At 30.1% G+C, this 15,825-nt stretch overlaps 1 protein-coding gene across 4 annotated transcripts in view; it reads left to right on the plus strand.

The window, feature by feature from the left end:
• Positions 1 to 15,825, plus strand: part of GRID2 (glutamate ionotropic receptor delta type subunit 2) — a 1,921,766-nt gene that overhangs the window by 918,400 nt on the left and 987,541 nt on the right. For all 4 annotated transcript variants that reach the window (XM_074276291.1, XM_074276292.1, XM_074276293.1 and 1 more), the window contains exon 4: positions 4,664 to 4,869. In XM_074276291.1, coding sequence (XP_074132392.1) covers positions 4,664 to 4,869 — 206 coding nt within the window. The remainder of the gene's footprint in view (positions 1 to 4,663; positions 4,870 to 15,825) is intronic.

Raw genomic sequence — 15,825 nt, forward strand, 5'->3', positions numbered from 1 at the left:
TCTTCACATGATCCATTAAAATTGCAATATCTATCTATCTGTTTCTAGCTGTATATATATATATATATATATATATATATATATATATATATATATATATATATATGTATGCACATAAGTAATGTAAATATAAGCATTGTATTAGAACCTAAAATAATGTAGTTCAAATTTTAACAGCATCTGAACTTGGTGATTTTTCCATGTATATACAGAAAATAAAATAGAATTTTAGGTTTCATATCATTTTAAGATCAGTAAGGAAACCTATTATTTCTCAAGAAATTTTATTTTTTCCAAGCTCTGTTTGATTTTTCCTTTTATAACTAAGACATAAGATGTGTCCTACAGCTTTTACACATCACTCCTAGATCTTATCTCTTAGAATAAACAGAAAAAAGTCTCTTCTTTCAAATAATTGTCAGATGCTTAAAAACATATTTAATAGCACCCTAAATCCAGTCTAATCAAAGCTCAAATAATTTCTCTAATTTTCGTAAGACAAGGTCTTTAATCCTTTTACTATTCTAGTTACTCTTCTCTAGATGTAACTCAGATTGTCAGTAACAACATTCCAGATATGGTCTGTCAGTGCTTTCCTTTGTTTTGACAGATGATTGACCCTGTGAAATTTGTCCTTATGCCACATTAGCTTTTTCTAGCTGCCATACATAGAAAAAAGCTGAAAAGAATTATTGACTTTGGGAACACTGTTAAGAGTTTGTAACTCTGCCAAATTTTTTCAATTTTTAAAAATAGTATCTTAATTGGCATTCCTTTCTTAAAATTGTACTTTATAGAATGTAACATGCTCTCCTGGCAGTTACTATTGCTAGTCTGTCCTAGACCCACCAGAGTACCTTTGACCACTGTCCTTTGCAGTGTGAACTCTACCCAGCTCGCCTCCTCTGAGGCCTTCTAAGGTCTCTGGCCACAAACTCTTGAATCTATAGCTTAATAACCGGTAGCGCACTCAAGAACAGCCACGTGTAATCTTAAAAGCCTTTATTATACCTACTCACATAATGCCCTGACTGATGCCCTGACTTGTTGGTTCCCTAGTGAACACCTGGTCAGAAGACCCATGTGTTCACTACCAAAACCCTTACCTCTTTTGGCTATCCATCTTGGCTTAGCCACCCAGGCTAGGGAGCCAGGGTGAAGAGCGCCAGATTAAAGAGGACCGCCTGCTGCCTGCAGTGGGCTTACATAGGGCCTGTGAGGTCACACACACAGCCAATCAGCGAGAGAGTCACCCATTACGAAGCTATCTCAATATGGCCAGGATCCCGCCCAAGGGCAGTCCTAATATCCACAGAAATTACTTCCGGGCCTCAATCTCCTGATGCGCTGTGGCACCCATTTAAAGGGCCCTTACAATAGAATACAAAAATTTTTAGATAATTAAGTTGAAATGTATTGAAGAGCATGGACATTACTAAACTGCAACATGCAATCAGTAAGGATTCATATTCAAGAAGTAGTATGAAGGAGGTAATTTTTAAAAAATACTTGAAAATCTATCATGTAAAGCAGAGTTTACATGTCTCATTCATCTTTGTACTCTCCTTTTTCTAGTACATAATAGACACTTAGTAAATCTTTAAATTAATTTTATATATGAATATTTTCAAAACTTATTCTTCTTTAGTCTAGGCATGCTACATCAGCAAAAAAAACATCATGTATCTTAAATCAGAGCTGATCATTTTCAAATTAAGTTCAGAAAGATTTCTTTTGGTGGTATATATGCTTAACTCAAAATTCATATTATTGCTTTTCTATATTTATTTTCATGGAAACATTCTTTTATTTCCTTCTTTATCATGCTCATCCTCTCTCCTCATTTTATCCTTGAACTCCATAAACAGCATTTGATTTGTAATATTTATTCATCATTTTTGATCAGCTACTTCTATAACCCAAACTCCATTTATGTACTATAAGAAATCATCCATCCTTATAGCTCTTTTGATAGATATAATCATCAAATCCTTCATGCAGAGATAATTAATGTGGCTAAATTCTATGCTTTATCCTGCCATGTTGGAAAGTTTTACCTGGATCTCTACCACTGAACTAGAACTGAAATAAATTGTATCTGTGGTGTTCTGTTCATTTTTATTATTGTAATTTGAAGGGAGGAGTGATTAGGAAAGCAATGATCAACCTCTGAAAATAATGCATTTCAGAATATAAAATACTCAAAGTCTCCTATCCTTGTTTCAGTTACTTATTTGTCCACCATATTCTCTAGTAGCATTATATCAGCATTATTAGGGGGGTAATTGAATTGATAAGGATTTCCTTCATCCCTGCTCTCAATATATTAGAAAATATATTTGTAACACATATCTCTCTGACTTCAATTTCATGAGATAGTGATATTACCCTATTACTTTTAGATAATGATATTATCCCATTAAAGAAAGAAATTCATGTGTGTTTAATTTTACATTGAATATAGAGACTGTAGATATTTTCTTTCTCCTTCAATACAAATCAAGGAATTAAGTCAAGAACTGTCAGAATAGTACTGAATTAATCTGGGATGATACAACATTTTAAAAGCATTCTTTTTTATTTAATCTTTTGATATAATGATCCCTAACTTAACTCTATTTGGTATTTCTACTCTTTACCTTTAGTTGATGCTATTTTTATTTTTCTCCCACTGCCCCCCTTTCAATCATATTTGCACTTTAAAAATGTTTTCTTTGATCATTTCAGTGATTTAAATATTTGGAAAGTGATTTCAAACTACTGATCTCCATCTGTCACCACTTTAGAGTTTTAATGTCTTGATCTAGTTTCAGATGCTTTCCTTGTTTTTTTTTTTCCCTCCTTACCAATTTTTTTTGGTTCAAATTACTCCTGATTTTTATTCTTGTATCTGAGCTAGTTCAAAGCAAAATAAAATTTAGCAAGTAATATAGCAACACGGTATCTCTTATTACAATAATGTAACCACTAGGTACCTTTTTTAGTGCTCCAAGTGGTAAGTATTAAGAAAATACTTTTAAAATTCTATTAAAAATTTAGGAATATTTGTAATAGCTCTCATTATATTTTTGATGCTTAAGCTTGTATCAATATTTTTTTATTATATTGAATTAAACTTTTCCTTATCTCTGCACTAAATTCATGATGGACTACCTTTAGAATTTTGATTTACTTTAGAATAATTGTGTGCTTATTCTGTCAATTTTAACACATTCTAAAAATATATCAAAACTTTTTATAAAGGATAATATGTTTTGAAGAACTATGCTTTTAAAGAATTAGCTACAAATTTTCTAGATAAAATGTTTCTATACTATATCTAGTTTGTCCAATTCTGACTAGTTTTAGCTAATGTGAGTTAAATTTAAATGCAATATGTTGCAAAAACTACTTAGGTTTCATGAAACAATTTCTCAATCCAATTCCTTTGTCATTTTTTGGGACACAAATCTGATTTTTGCCTACAACTCTTTCTACAACATATTTTATAATTGCAAATTAGATTATATTATGTTTATTTTACAACAATATATTTTGTTACACTATATTGTATTATATCATGGAATATTTAATTTGGTGCTATAACTTCATATGTGATCTAAAGGTAGAAAGGACATCAAAAGCAATCTAGTCAAATCCTCTGTATTTTACCCTTGAGGGAAATGAAGCAAAGGAAGATTAAATGGTTTGCCCAAAGGGGCATAATCATTGCATATCAGAGTTCAAACTTGAGCCGAATTCTTGCTTATTTCCTCTCTTTCTGGCTCTCTACTCCTATACCATATTGCCTCTCACTCCCATTAAGTTTAGATAAATTGGATACATATTTTAGTTGATAGATTTCAAATCGAATACTTTTGCCTCTATTTCATGAAACTTATTTTTGAAAGTGAGGTACATTCTTACTAATTATTTTTTATGACTATTAATTTTAGAAAGAAAACAAAAGAGAACATTGCCACTCTTACTAATTTTTTACTTTTTTAATGACCCTAAAATTCTGAGTTCATTTCTTAGCAAAGATTTGCTGTAAAGAAATTGTTGCTGTGCAAACAGCATCATTTTTATTTCCATAAAAAGCATTCTGTAGTTGTAGTCATAAATATCTTTTTTTTTTGGTGGGTAAATTCATTTCAGATATTTTGTATTTATCTTAAATGTAATTTCTTGTTCTTTTATCTTTCAACTGGATTTTTTTTAATAAGCAGAAATGCTGTTGAATAGAGGATTTAATCTATGTTGGATAAAACATACTGAATGTCTATTAAGAATACTTATATTTTTTGTTATCTGAAGAGTGAGGCAAGATGACTGAAGAGAGGACAGGAAAAAGAATTATTATTTCCTCTAGTTTTTATTTAAGGAGGTAAAAAATAAATTAAAAATACTTGTACATGTTCCAAATGTATGGTGATTCAAAAGAAAGCATACATATGAAGGCAATTCATAAGTATCAATTCATAATTTTTTATTTGTGTTACCATGACTACCTTGTCAAGTTAAATTTTTAATTTAAGAGAATCTCAACAGAAAACTAAATGAGTTTTCATTTACTTCAGATTTTTTTTCCATACAGGACTAAATCTATTTTTAGTTGCTGAAAAGCACGTTTCTCTTTTTCCTGAACTTTAATTAGTATTTGATGGCTTTTTGATGTTCCTAGATATCCGAGGCATACAAGAGTTTTTGGACAAAGGGTCTCAGCAGGGGATGGATGTGGCACTGCAGAAAGTAGAAAATAACATCAATAGAATGATCACTACTCTCTTTGATACAATGAGAATAGAAGAATTAAACCACTATAGAGATACCCTTAGACGAGCAATTCTTGTGATGAATCCTTCTACAGCCAAATCCTTCATTACAGAGGTAAGTAGAAATTACATTGGCAATGTGAATGTGCTATAAATAAATGTATGTTTGAATGCAGAGAATAATAAACATTTAGAGAAGTGCCAAAAAATAAATTTTGTAATTCTCACTAATACCCATATCTCACTAATATGGGAAATAGCACTGAAGATCCTTTGCTCATCATATTTACCCTAACTATTCAGTTAATTGCTTAGAATATTTGTATTTATGAGTGTTTAGGCACAAGGCCAAGTGCAGTTTAAAAAGTTTTATGATGATATAAAAGGTACATAACTAAATGAATAATTTAATTTCACAAATAAATTTGAGAGTTCAATGCACTTTCACTTATTCTTAACTTTTTCTTTGGCAAGCTCTAAAATTTACAGTCCTCTGATATCAGCAAAGATTTATTAGAAAAAAAGCTCATTATTTTTACCAAACATACAAAAGATTCATTTCCATATTGAGAACTATGTAGTACAGCATTTGTAATTAAACTGTGAAACTTTCCAAAGCAATAAGCATTGTTCGTTATATGTTACTTCAGCTTCATGTTTTTAATAATATAATTAAATAATATAATTAATAATATAATAAGTAATATAACTTCCTTTGCTTTCTAATCCTGAGAATTTGTTAAAACACAATTAAAACTACTCTGATGATCAGTACAAAATAGAAATTTTCTTCATATTCTACAATATATTTTTCATTCTAATACTATGGCACACTCTTAGATGTTTCCAGGTTTAACATTTAAGTTTTTTGTGATAATTAATAACATTTATTATTATCTTGCAGCTTACAGGTTATTTTCTTTTTTACATTCCTAAGTTCATTGTTATGTTCACTATGTGTTGTTTTCCTCTTTCTGCTTATTTTACTCTGAATTCATTAGTTTTCAGTATTTCTCTGAAATCATCATATTTCTCCTTTCTTATGATGACAATATTCCTTTATGTCAATGTGACATTTCACTTAGAAATTGGTCAAGAAATAGACTTTTGTCACATTCAAGATGTTTTGGGATCTGTGGATTAAAGGGTATTTTAGACACTTATTCTTAATGTAATTCCAAGTTATTTTATATAATGGTTAGTCAAATTTACAACTCCACAAAAGTATATTAGTATTTTCTTTGTTGCAATCTTTCCAATACTTACAATTGTTATATTTGAAAATTGGAAGGTGAAAATAAAATTAAGGCTTTGCATTTTTAATTACTATTCATTTGGAGCAATCTTTCACAGAATTGTAAAGAACTTATAATTCATTACTGAATTCTTTCTTCATTTTTTGTGAAAATTGGTCTTGATCCTATGTTTGTGTGTGTGTGTGTGTGTGTGTGTGTGTGTGTATGTGTGTGTGTGTGTGTGTGTGTGTGTGTGTGTGTGTATTGATTCATGTATATACTGGCTATTAAACTCTTCTCAAAGCTTTGGTGTGATTAAAAAAAAAAGGAAAAAAGAAAAAAAAAGAAAAGGGAAAAAGCTCAAATTAATGATTTCCTTCCTCATTTTGGTTGCATTCATTTTGTTCCAGCAAAAGCCTTTCAATTACATATAATTAAAATTATCTTTTATCCTTTGTGACCTTCAGTATTTATTGGCAATAAACTTTGAAAGATATCTGATCCTGTTTTTTCTTTCTTTTGTTAAATTATATGATTTTTTTATATCTAGTTATATCCATTTGAACTTGTCTTAAGATTTTGATTCAAACCCAATTGATGCTAAATCATTTTGTTCTCCCTAACCCCTGAATTTCTTATGAAAGAGAGAACTTTCTGTCAAATAGCTTGTCATCAAATGTCTACCTTGTTTTTTTATTTAGATTGCTTCTACTTTTTCCTTATCTATCTATCTCCATTTAGATGTTCTCTTCTTTCTTAATATGTACAGATGATTTTAATGGTTGATATTTTAAAATATAAATGAAATTTGTAGTTGATACTCTTAATTTCCACACAACTGAAATTTACTTCCTTATTTTATATGTGTTCTTTATTTTTTCAACCTCTATAAAATACCCCATGGTAGTCCTAATGATGTTGTAGAGAATCTAGTAGTATCAATATTTTGAGAATATTGCCTTAGCTCAGTTCTAAGTAATGAATATATATCACAGTAATGTAATTCATTAATAATTTCTCTACACTGATTTATAATTATGTTTATATTGATGCTGGTAAACTAATTCATAGATATTTCATGAATTTTGTAGTTTTATTGAAAGGTATTTCCCTTTTTTCCTATATGTTTTACTTTTATCTAGAGTTATTGAATTCTGATGTTTTGTTAAATCTATTAATTGAGTTTCTTTGGTAATTATTTGGGAGTGTTTATACACAAACAATCAATAATTAAATGAAATATATATTTTGTTTCCCTTTTAGTAAAGCACAAAATTTCACATTTTCCTTCTTCCTATTTCTAGAAATTAATCCTTGATTGCCTGATATATTTATCAGAAAAGCTTCTAGTATTCCCTTATTACAATATTGTAAACTTTTGGATTTAGATATATTTCTTGTTATTATATTACATATCAGCCCTTTTATGATCATATTTTAAAGGAATTTTATCATATGTGATAGCATTTAAATTTTTCTGCAATTATTAATGTAATCAAAACGATTATCTTTTTATGTGATTAATAATGCTTTTTATTTCCCTGTTGATCCATCTTTTGTAGCCATTATGAATGCAATTTGTCAATAATAAATATAAATACATGAGTCTCTCTCTATACACACACACACACACACACACACACACACACACATTTATAATTCCATCCATTCTCCATTTATTTATCCTTCTCATCTATCTATCCATTCAGCCATCTTTCTATCTTTCCAAAAATCTTACTTTGGGGATATCTTATATTCCCATGGTCTTTTTTTTTTACCTTTATTTTATTGTATTTTATTTTTTTTAATATTATCCCTTGTATTCAGTTTTCCAAATTATCCCCTCCCTCCCTCCACTCCCTCCCTCCGATGACAGGTAATCCCATACATTTTACATGTGTTACAATATAACCTAGATACAATATATGTGTGTAAGTACCATTTTCTTGTTGCACATTAAGTATTAGCTTCCGAAGGTATAAGTAACCTGGGTAGATAGACAGTAGTGCTAACAATTTACATTCACTTCCCAGTGTTCCATCTCTGGGTGTAGTTATTTCTGTCCATCATTGATCAACTGGAAGTGAGTTGGATCTTCTTTATGTTGAAGATATCCACTTCCATCAGAATACCTCTTCATACAGCATTGAAATGTACAGCGATCTTCTGGTTCTGTTCATTTCATTCAGCATCAGTTGATGTAAGTCTCTCCAAGCCTCTCTGTATTTCTCCTGCTGGTCATTTCTTACAGAGCAATAATATTCCATAACCTTCATATACTCATGAACTTTTTTTTTGAGGACATAAATAAAAAACTTTTGAATCAAATATGAACAGTGACATTGATATATATTATCCTTTCCTTGCATTATCACTCTGATTTATATATGAGAATTAATTTGCTTCATAAAAGAATGGTATACTTTTCCTTTCTCTTTTTAAGAAAAAATTTAAAAATCTGAAAATATTAAGTGCTCTTTAAATTCTTGAGAAAATCCATATTTAGATGAGTCTAAATTATAGAGTTTCTCTCATATGATTTTGTATGTGTGGGTTTCTATGTGTGTGACTTGTTCAGCTTCATTTCCAAGTGTGACTTATGTGATTTTTAAAATTGCCTATTAATTGAAGTATTTTCATATTCTCACTTTTTATATCTTGTGATGAGTACAATATATTCTGATAATTATTTTCATTTCTCTTCAACTTGTAATGATTTACCTTGTTTGGCTTTCATTTTGCTACTCTATATGAATGGTTTGTGTAATTTTTGAGCCATTTTTTTATTCAGGATATCAATGAGTCACCATTAGGATCTATATCTTTTGGTTTTATTCTCAGTATTAATCAATACTTTTATTTCATTATGATTTGTAAAGTTGTATTTATTTCTACCTTTTAACATTAATTGAAATATCTCTGTGCCTTAATATTTGATCAATTTAAAAGTTCTCATTCAGGCCTGTCATTACTCTTTTCAATCTAACTTCAATAAATTGTTTACCTTTATAAATTAATTTTTATTTCTCTTAACAAAAGAGCCAAGAATAGTAAATTCCTCTATAAATATCACTATTTTTGTGAAATTCAGTAATTTTTCTTTTAAGTATATATTACTATATTATTTGTAATATACTTTTCATATATTGAATCAGCTATGATTCACTTAACATAGTTTTCATGTTTTTTACTTTAGTTTTCAAATTTAAAATATCTAAAATAAAATTACTTTCATTGTAACTTCCTTCCTTATCAAAAAAAGAAAAATAAAACATTGTGATAAATATACCTTGCCAAACAATAGTAAAATAAAATAAACTTCTATTACTATATTTTTAATTTATTTATTTTAATACATGTTTCTTTATGAATCATATTGGGAGAGAAACATAAAAGCAAAAGGGGAAAAAACATGGGATATATTTTTAAAAATAAAAACAGAAAAAGAAAGTGAACACAGAATATGTTGATTTACATTCAGTCTCTATAGTTCTTTTTCTGAATGTAGATGACATTCGTTTTCTGTTCTCAGTCTATCGGGATTGCTTTAGATCACTGAACCACTGAGAAGAACCAAGTCTTTCATAGTTGATTATCTCACATTCTTGCTGTTATTGTGGACTTCTGTTTCTGGTTGTTTTACTCAGCATCAATTCATGCAAATATTTCTAGGCCCTTCTAAAATCATTTTCCCATCTATGAAAGCAAACAGTTTAACTTTTTAATATATTTCATCTCTTTACCTTTACCTTTACCTTTACCTTTCATCATCTACCTTTACCTTGCTTTTCTTGGTTCTGTGTTTTCAGTTTAGTTCTGTTTCTTTCAATAGGAATGATTGAAAATCTCTTATTTCCTTGAAAATCCATCACATTCCCTGAAAGATGCTGCTGAGTCTCCCTGGGAGTTAACTAATTTTTTTTTTTTTTTTGGTTGTAACTCTAGGTCCTTTGCCTTCCAGAATATCATATTCCAGACCCTTTATTGTAAAAGCTGCTAAATCTTGGGTAAGCCTTATTGTTGCTCTCTGATATTTGGATTGTTTTTGTCAGGCAGTTTGCAGTATTTTTTCCTTACAATTGTAGTTCTGGAGTTTTGCAACAATGTTCCTTGAGGTTTTCCTTGTGGGATCTCTTTCTTAAGGTGACTGATGAATTCTTTCAATGAGTATTTCTTCTTTGATTTCTAGAATAACAGGACAGTTTATCTTAAAGAACTTTTGAAGGATACTATGCAGGCTCTTTTTTTGTTAATGGTCTTCAAATATGCCAATAATTTTAAAAATTGTCTTTTCCGTATCTATTTTTCAGGCTGGCTGGTTCTTTTGCCAAAGAAGTATTTTGAACTTCCTTGCATTTTTTTTTTCATTTTAGTTGTTTGACTGCTTCTTGCTGTCCCACAAAATCATCAGCTTCTATTTGCCCTAATTTTAATGTGTATCTCTTTTTATATTTGATTTATTCTACTGTTTAAGAATTTGATTTCTTCAGACAATTTTATTTTTTCCCTTTCCACACTATTTCCTCTCTCATGCATACCTGTAATTTCTTTTCTCATTTTTTCTTCCTCTGACATTTGCCTTTTGAAGTCTCACAGAGTCATTAGCATTCATTTTTTTTCCTTTCTAGTATTTAATGTGTGATTTTCTTTAATTAGATTTTTCTCTTTTTCCATTTGGTTAATTCTACTTTTGAAGATGTTATTTTCTTCAGTGGATATTTTTTTTTTTTTTTTTGCATTTGGCCAATTGTATTTTTAAGGAGTTGTTTATTTCAGTCAGTTTTTCTCTTCCTTTTCCAAGCTGTTGACTCTCTCACACTCATCTCTCATTTCTTCCACTTCTCTTATTTTCTTTTTAAAATTTTTTATGAACACTTTTTAAAAAGCCTCTTCAGGCTTGAGATCAATTCATATCACTCTTTGAGATTTCTTCGGTGGACATTTTATCCTCATCTGAGTTGGTGTTTTGATCTTTTATATCACCATAGTAGATTTCTATGGTTAAGGTACTTTTCTGTTTTTTGCTCATTTCCTTATTATATTATTAGATAATACATATATATATATATACATAACATGTATTATTATATTATATATATGCATACATACATATAATATTATGAATTATCCTTACTTTTTTCTGTGTTCAAGTTGAATTATCTTCAATTTGAACAATCTACTTGCCATTTAATTTTTTTTTCTCCCACATACTTCTGAACTCCTTTTTCTGGACAAATGTTTGCAATTTTTATTAATAATTTTGCTCTGCTTTATGGGATGTGTTATTTTAGAACTGCAAGTTAAGCTCTTTTACTTTTTGATTTTCTAAATCAATCATTTTGGTTTGCTTAGAACTTTTGCATTCTTTAAAGTTATCTTTTCTCTTTTTTTATATTTTTCTACTTCTCTATTTTTCACATTTCTCCCTTTTCTTTCAAGATCTCTACTTCCTTTTTATATACTTCATCTTTAATTTAATTTAATTTTTTTGATATTCTTCCCCTCCCTCTTTATGTCTACCCATGTCCATTTTTTTACTGAACATTACTTCTAATTTTTAATTAGATTTCATGTTTTCTATCTGATTTTAATAGTTGTATATCTGTAGAGGGCCAAGTGTATTTGAAATAAGTAATCTTAGAAGGTGTTAACTCAGTGGAATTGCAATAATTATTTTCTAGTTTACATGGACATAGTATTTAGTATAGTTCTACAAACTGATACCTATTCTACAAGATTAATACCTATGATGATGTACTTATAATAGAGTATATAAGAGCTAAGAGATCTGGGAGAGGAGACAGACTGGGAGATAGACAAAGAAGAAAAAGGACTGGAGGGTGGAGGACAGACTCAAAGATAAAAGAAGATAAAGACCCTCATAGTGGCCATCCTGTCTCAAGGCCCATCTGAAGGTGCCCCAGTAAGCTAGCCTGGTCTCAGGCAAAGGAGACTGACTGTGAAGGAGACGGGACAGCCACCACGAGGGTCTTTGTTTTCGAGTCTGAGCTCTATCTCCAAGTCAGTCTTCTCATCTCTTAGCTTTTACATACTCTATTACAAGTATATCATGATATGTGTCAATCTTGCAGAAAAAATGTCAACTTGTAGAATTATACTAAGTACATGGAAACTAATCATCTCAATTCCACTGATTTAACAACTTGTTGTAAGATTACTTGTTTCAAGTATATTTGGCCCTCTTACATATATTCTTTCCAGAAAAAAAAATACTATCTCCTAATTATTGCTTCATTATTATTGGAAATTCCATATGATTTTCTTTTTATATTAGGAAATTTTGGATCATTTACTTTTTTAAGTTAATTTCATAATTTTTGACAGTACATATGGATGGGTAATTATTTTTTAAAAATATTATCTCTTGTATTCATTTTTCCAAATTTTCCCCTCCCACCCTCTACTCCCTCCCCTAGATGACAGGCAATTCCATACATATTTAATGTGTTACAGTATAACCTAGATACAATATTTGTGTATAAAACCAAATTTCTTGTTGCATGGTAAAAATTGGATTCCTAAGGTATAAGTAACCTGGGTAGAAAGACAATAGTACAAATAGTTTACATGCGATTCCCAGTGCTCCTTCTCTGGGTTTAGTTGTTTCTGTCCATCATTGATCAAATGGAAGTGAATTAGATCTTCTTTATGTTGAAGATATCCACTTCCATCAGAATACACCTTCATACAGTAACGTTGTTGAACTGTACAGTCATCTCCTGGTTCTGCTGATTTCACTCAGCAATAGTTCATGTAAGTCCCTCCAAAGCTCTCTGTATTCATTCTGCTGCTCATTTCTTATGGAGCAATAATATTCCATAACATTCATATACCATAATTTACCCAAACATTTTCCAATTGATGTGCATCCATTCATTTTCCAGTTTCTAGCCACTACAAAAAGAACTGCCACAAACATTTTAGCACATACAGGACCTTTTCCCTTCTTTAGTACTTCTTTGGGATATAAGCCCAGAAGTAGCACTGGTGGATGAAAGTGTATGGATAGTTTGAAAACTTTTTGGGCATAATTCCAGATTGGTCATTAGAATGGTTGGATTTTTTTACAACTCCACCAACAATGCATCAGTGTCCCAGTTTTCACACATCCCCTTCAACATTCATCATTATTTCTTCCTATCATCTTAGCCAATCTGACAAGAGTGTTGTGCTATCTCAGAGTTGTCTTCATTTGCATTTCTCTGATCAGTAATGATTTGGAACACTCATTCATATGAGTGGAAATAGTTTCAATTTCATCATCTGAAAATTGTCTGTTCATATCCTTTGATGATTGATTTATCAACTGGACAATGGTTAGATTTCTTATAGAGTCAGTTCTCTATATATTTTGGAAATGAGGCATTAATCAGAACCTATAACTGTAAAAATATTGTCCCAATTTGTTATTTCCCTTCTAATCTTGTTTGCATTAGTTTTGTTTGTACAAAAGCTTTTTAATTTGATGTAATCAAAATCCTCTATTTCGTGATCAATAATGATTTCTAGTTAACCTTTGGTCATAAATTCCTCCCTCCTCCACAAGTCTGACAGGTAAACTATCCTATGTTCCTCTAATTTATTTATGATCTCATTCTTTATGCCTAAATCATGGTCCCATATCTTGGTATATAGTGTTAAGTGTGGGTCCATATCTAATTTCTGCCATACTAATTTCCAGTTTTACCAATAGTTTTTTTTCAAATAATTAATTCTTATCCCAAAAGTTGATATTTTGGGGTTTGTCAAGCACTAGATTGCTATAGTTGTATTCTATTTTGTCCTGTGAACCTAACCTATTCCACTGATCAACTAGTTTATTTCTTAGCCAATACCAAATGGTTTTGGTGACTGCTGCTCTATAATAAAGCAGGTACAGTGAGACCACCTTCATCTTACTTATTTTTCATTATTTCCCTTGAAACTCTTGATCTTTTGTTCTTCCATATGAATTTTGTTATTATTTTTTCTAGGTCATTAAAATAGTTTCTGGGGAGTTTGATTGATATAACACTAAATAAATAGATTAGTTTAGGGAGTATTGTCATCTTTATTATATCCACTCGGCCTATCCAAGAGTCTTTCCAATTATTTAAATCTGACTTTGTTTTTGCGGCAAGTGTTTTGTAGTTTTGCTCGTATAATTCCTGACTTTGCTTTGGTAGATGGATTCCCAAATATTTTATACTCTTGACAGTTGTTTTGAATGGAATTTCTCTTTGTATCTCTTGCTGTTTCATTTTGTTGATGATGTATAAAAATGCTGAGGATTTATGTGGATTTATTTTGTATCCAGCAACTTTGCTAAAGTTGTGAATTATTTCTAATAATTTTTATTAGAATCTCTGGGGGTCTCTAAGTATACCATCATATCATCTGCAAAGAGTGACAGTTTGATTTTCTCATTACCTATTCTTATTCCTTTAATCTCTTTCTCGACTCTTATTGCCAAACCTAGCATTTCTAATACAATTTTGAATAGTAATGGTGATAGTGGGCAAACTTGTTTCACTCCTGATCTTACTGGGAAAGTTTTCAGTTTATCCCCATTACATATGATTCTTATTGACAGTTTTAAATATATGCTCCTGACTATTTTAAGGAATAGTCCATTAATTCCTATACTCTCAAGTGTTTTTAGTAGGAATGGATGCTGTATTTTATCAAATGCTTTTTCTGCATCTATTGAGATGATCATATGATTTTTGTTAATTTGATTATTAATATGGTCAATTATACTAATAGTTTTCCTAATCTTAAACCAGCCCTGCATTGCTGGTATAAATCCTACTTGATCATAGTGTATTATCCTGGGGATGATTTTCTGAAGTCTTTTTCTAATATCTTATTTAAGATTTTAGCATCCATATTCATTAAGGAGATTGGTCTATAGTTTTCTTTCTCCATTTTCAACCTATATGTTTTAGGTATCAATACCATATCTGTGTCATAAAAGGAGTTTGGTAGGACTCATTCATCCCCTATTTTTTCAAATAGTTTGTATAACATTGTGGTTAATTGTTCTTTAAATGTTTGGTACAATTCACACATAAATGCATCTGGTCCTGGAGATTTTTTTTCCTAGGGATTTGATTAATGGGTTGTTCTATTTCTTTTTTTCTGAAATGAGACTATTTAAGCAATTTACTTTCTCCTCTGTTAATCTAAAAAGCCTATATTTTTGGATGTAGTCATCCATTTCACTTAAGTTATCAAATTTATTGGCATAGAATTGGGCAAAGTAACTCATTATTGCTCTAATTTCCTCTTCATTGGTGGAAAGATCCCTCTTTTCATTTTTAAGACAAACAATTTGATTTTCCTCTTTCCTTCTTCTGATCAGATTTATCAGAGGTTTATCTATTTTACTGTCTTTTTCATAAAACCAACTCTTAGTTTTATTTATTAATTCAATAGTTTTTTTTTTTTTACTTTCAATATTATTGATTTCTCCTTTTAATTTTAGAATTTCAAGTTTAGTATTTGGGTGGAGGGTTTTAATTTGGTCTTTTTCTATCTTTTTAACTTGCAGGCCCAATTTGTTGATCTTCTCTTTCTCTATTTTATTCAATAAGTCTCTAAAGATATAAAATTTCCCCTTATTACCACTTTAGCTGCATCCCATAGATTTTTGGTATGATGTCTCATCATTGTCATTATCTTGGGTGAAATTATTAATTGTTTCTATAATTTGCTGCTTCACCCAATCATTCCTTAAGATGAGATTATTTAGTTTCCAGTTATTTTTTGGTCTATTTACCCCTAACTTCTTGGTGAATGTAGTTTTTTTTGCATTGTGATCTGAGAAGAAAGCA

The sequence above is a fragment of the Sminthopsis crassicaudata genome, chromosome 6 (genome assembly GCF_048593235.1).
Source record: "Sminthopsis crassicaudata isolate SCR6 chromosome 6, ASM4859323v1, whole genome shotgun sequence".
Lineage (NCBI taxonomy): Eukaryota > Metazoa > Chordata > Mammalia > Dasyuromorphia > Dasyuridae > Sminthopsis > Sminthopsis crassicaudata.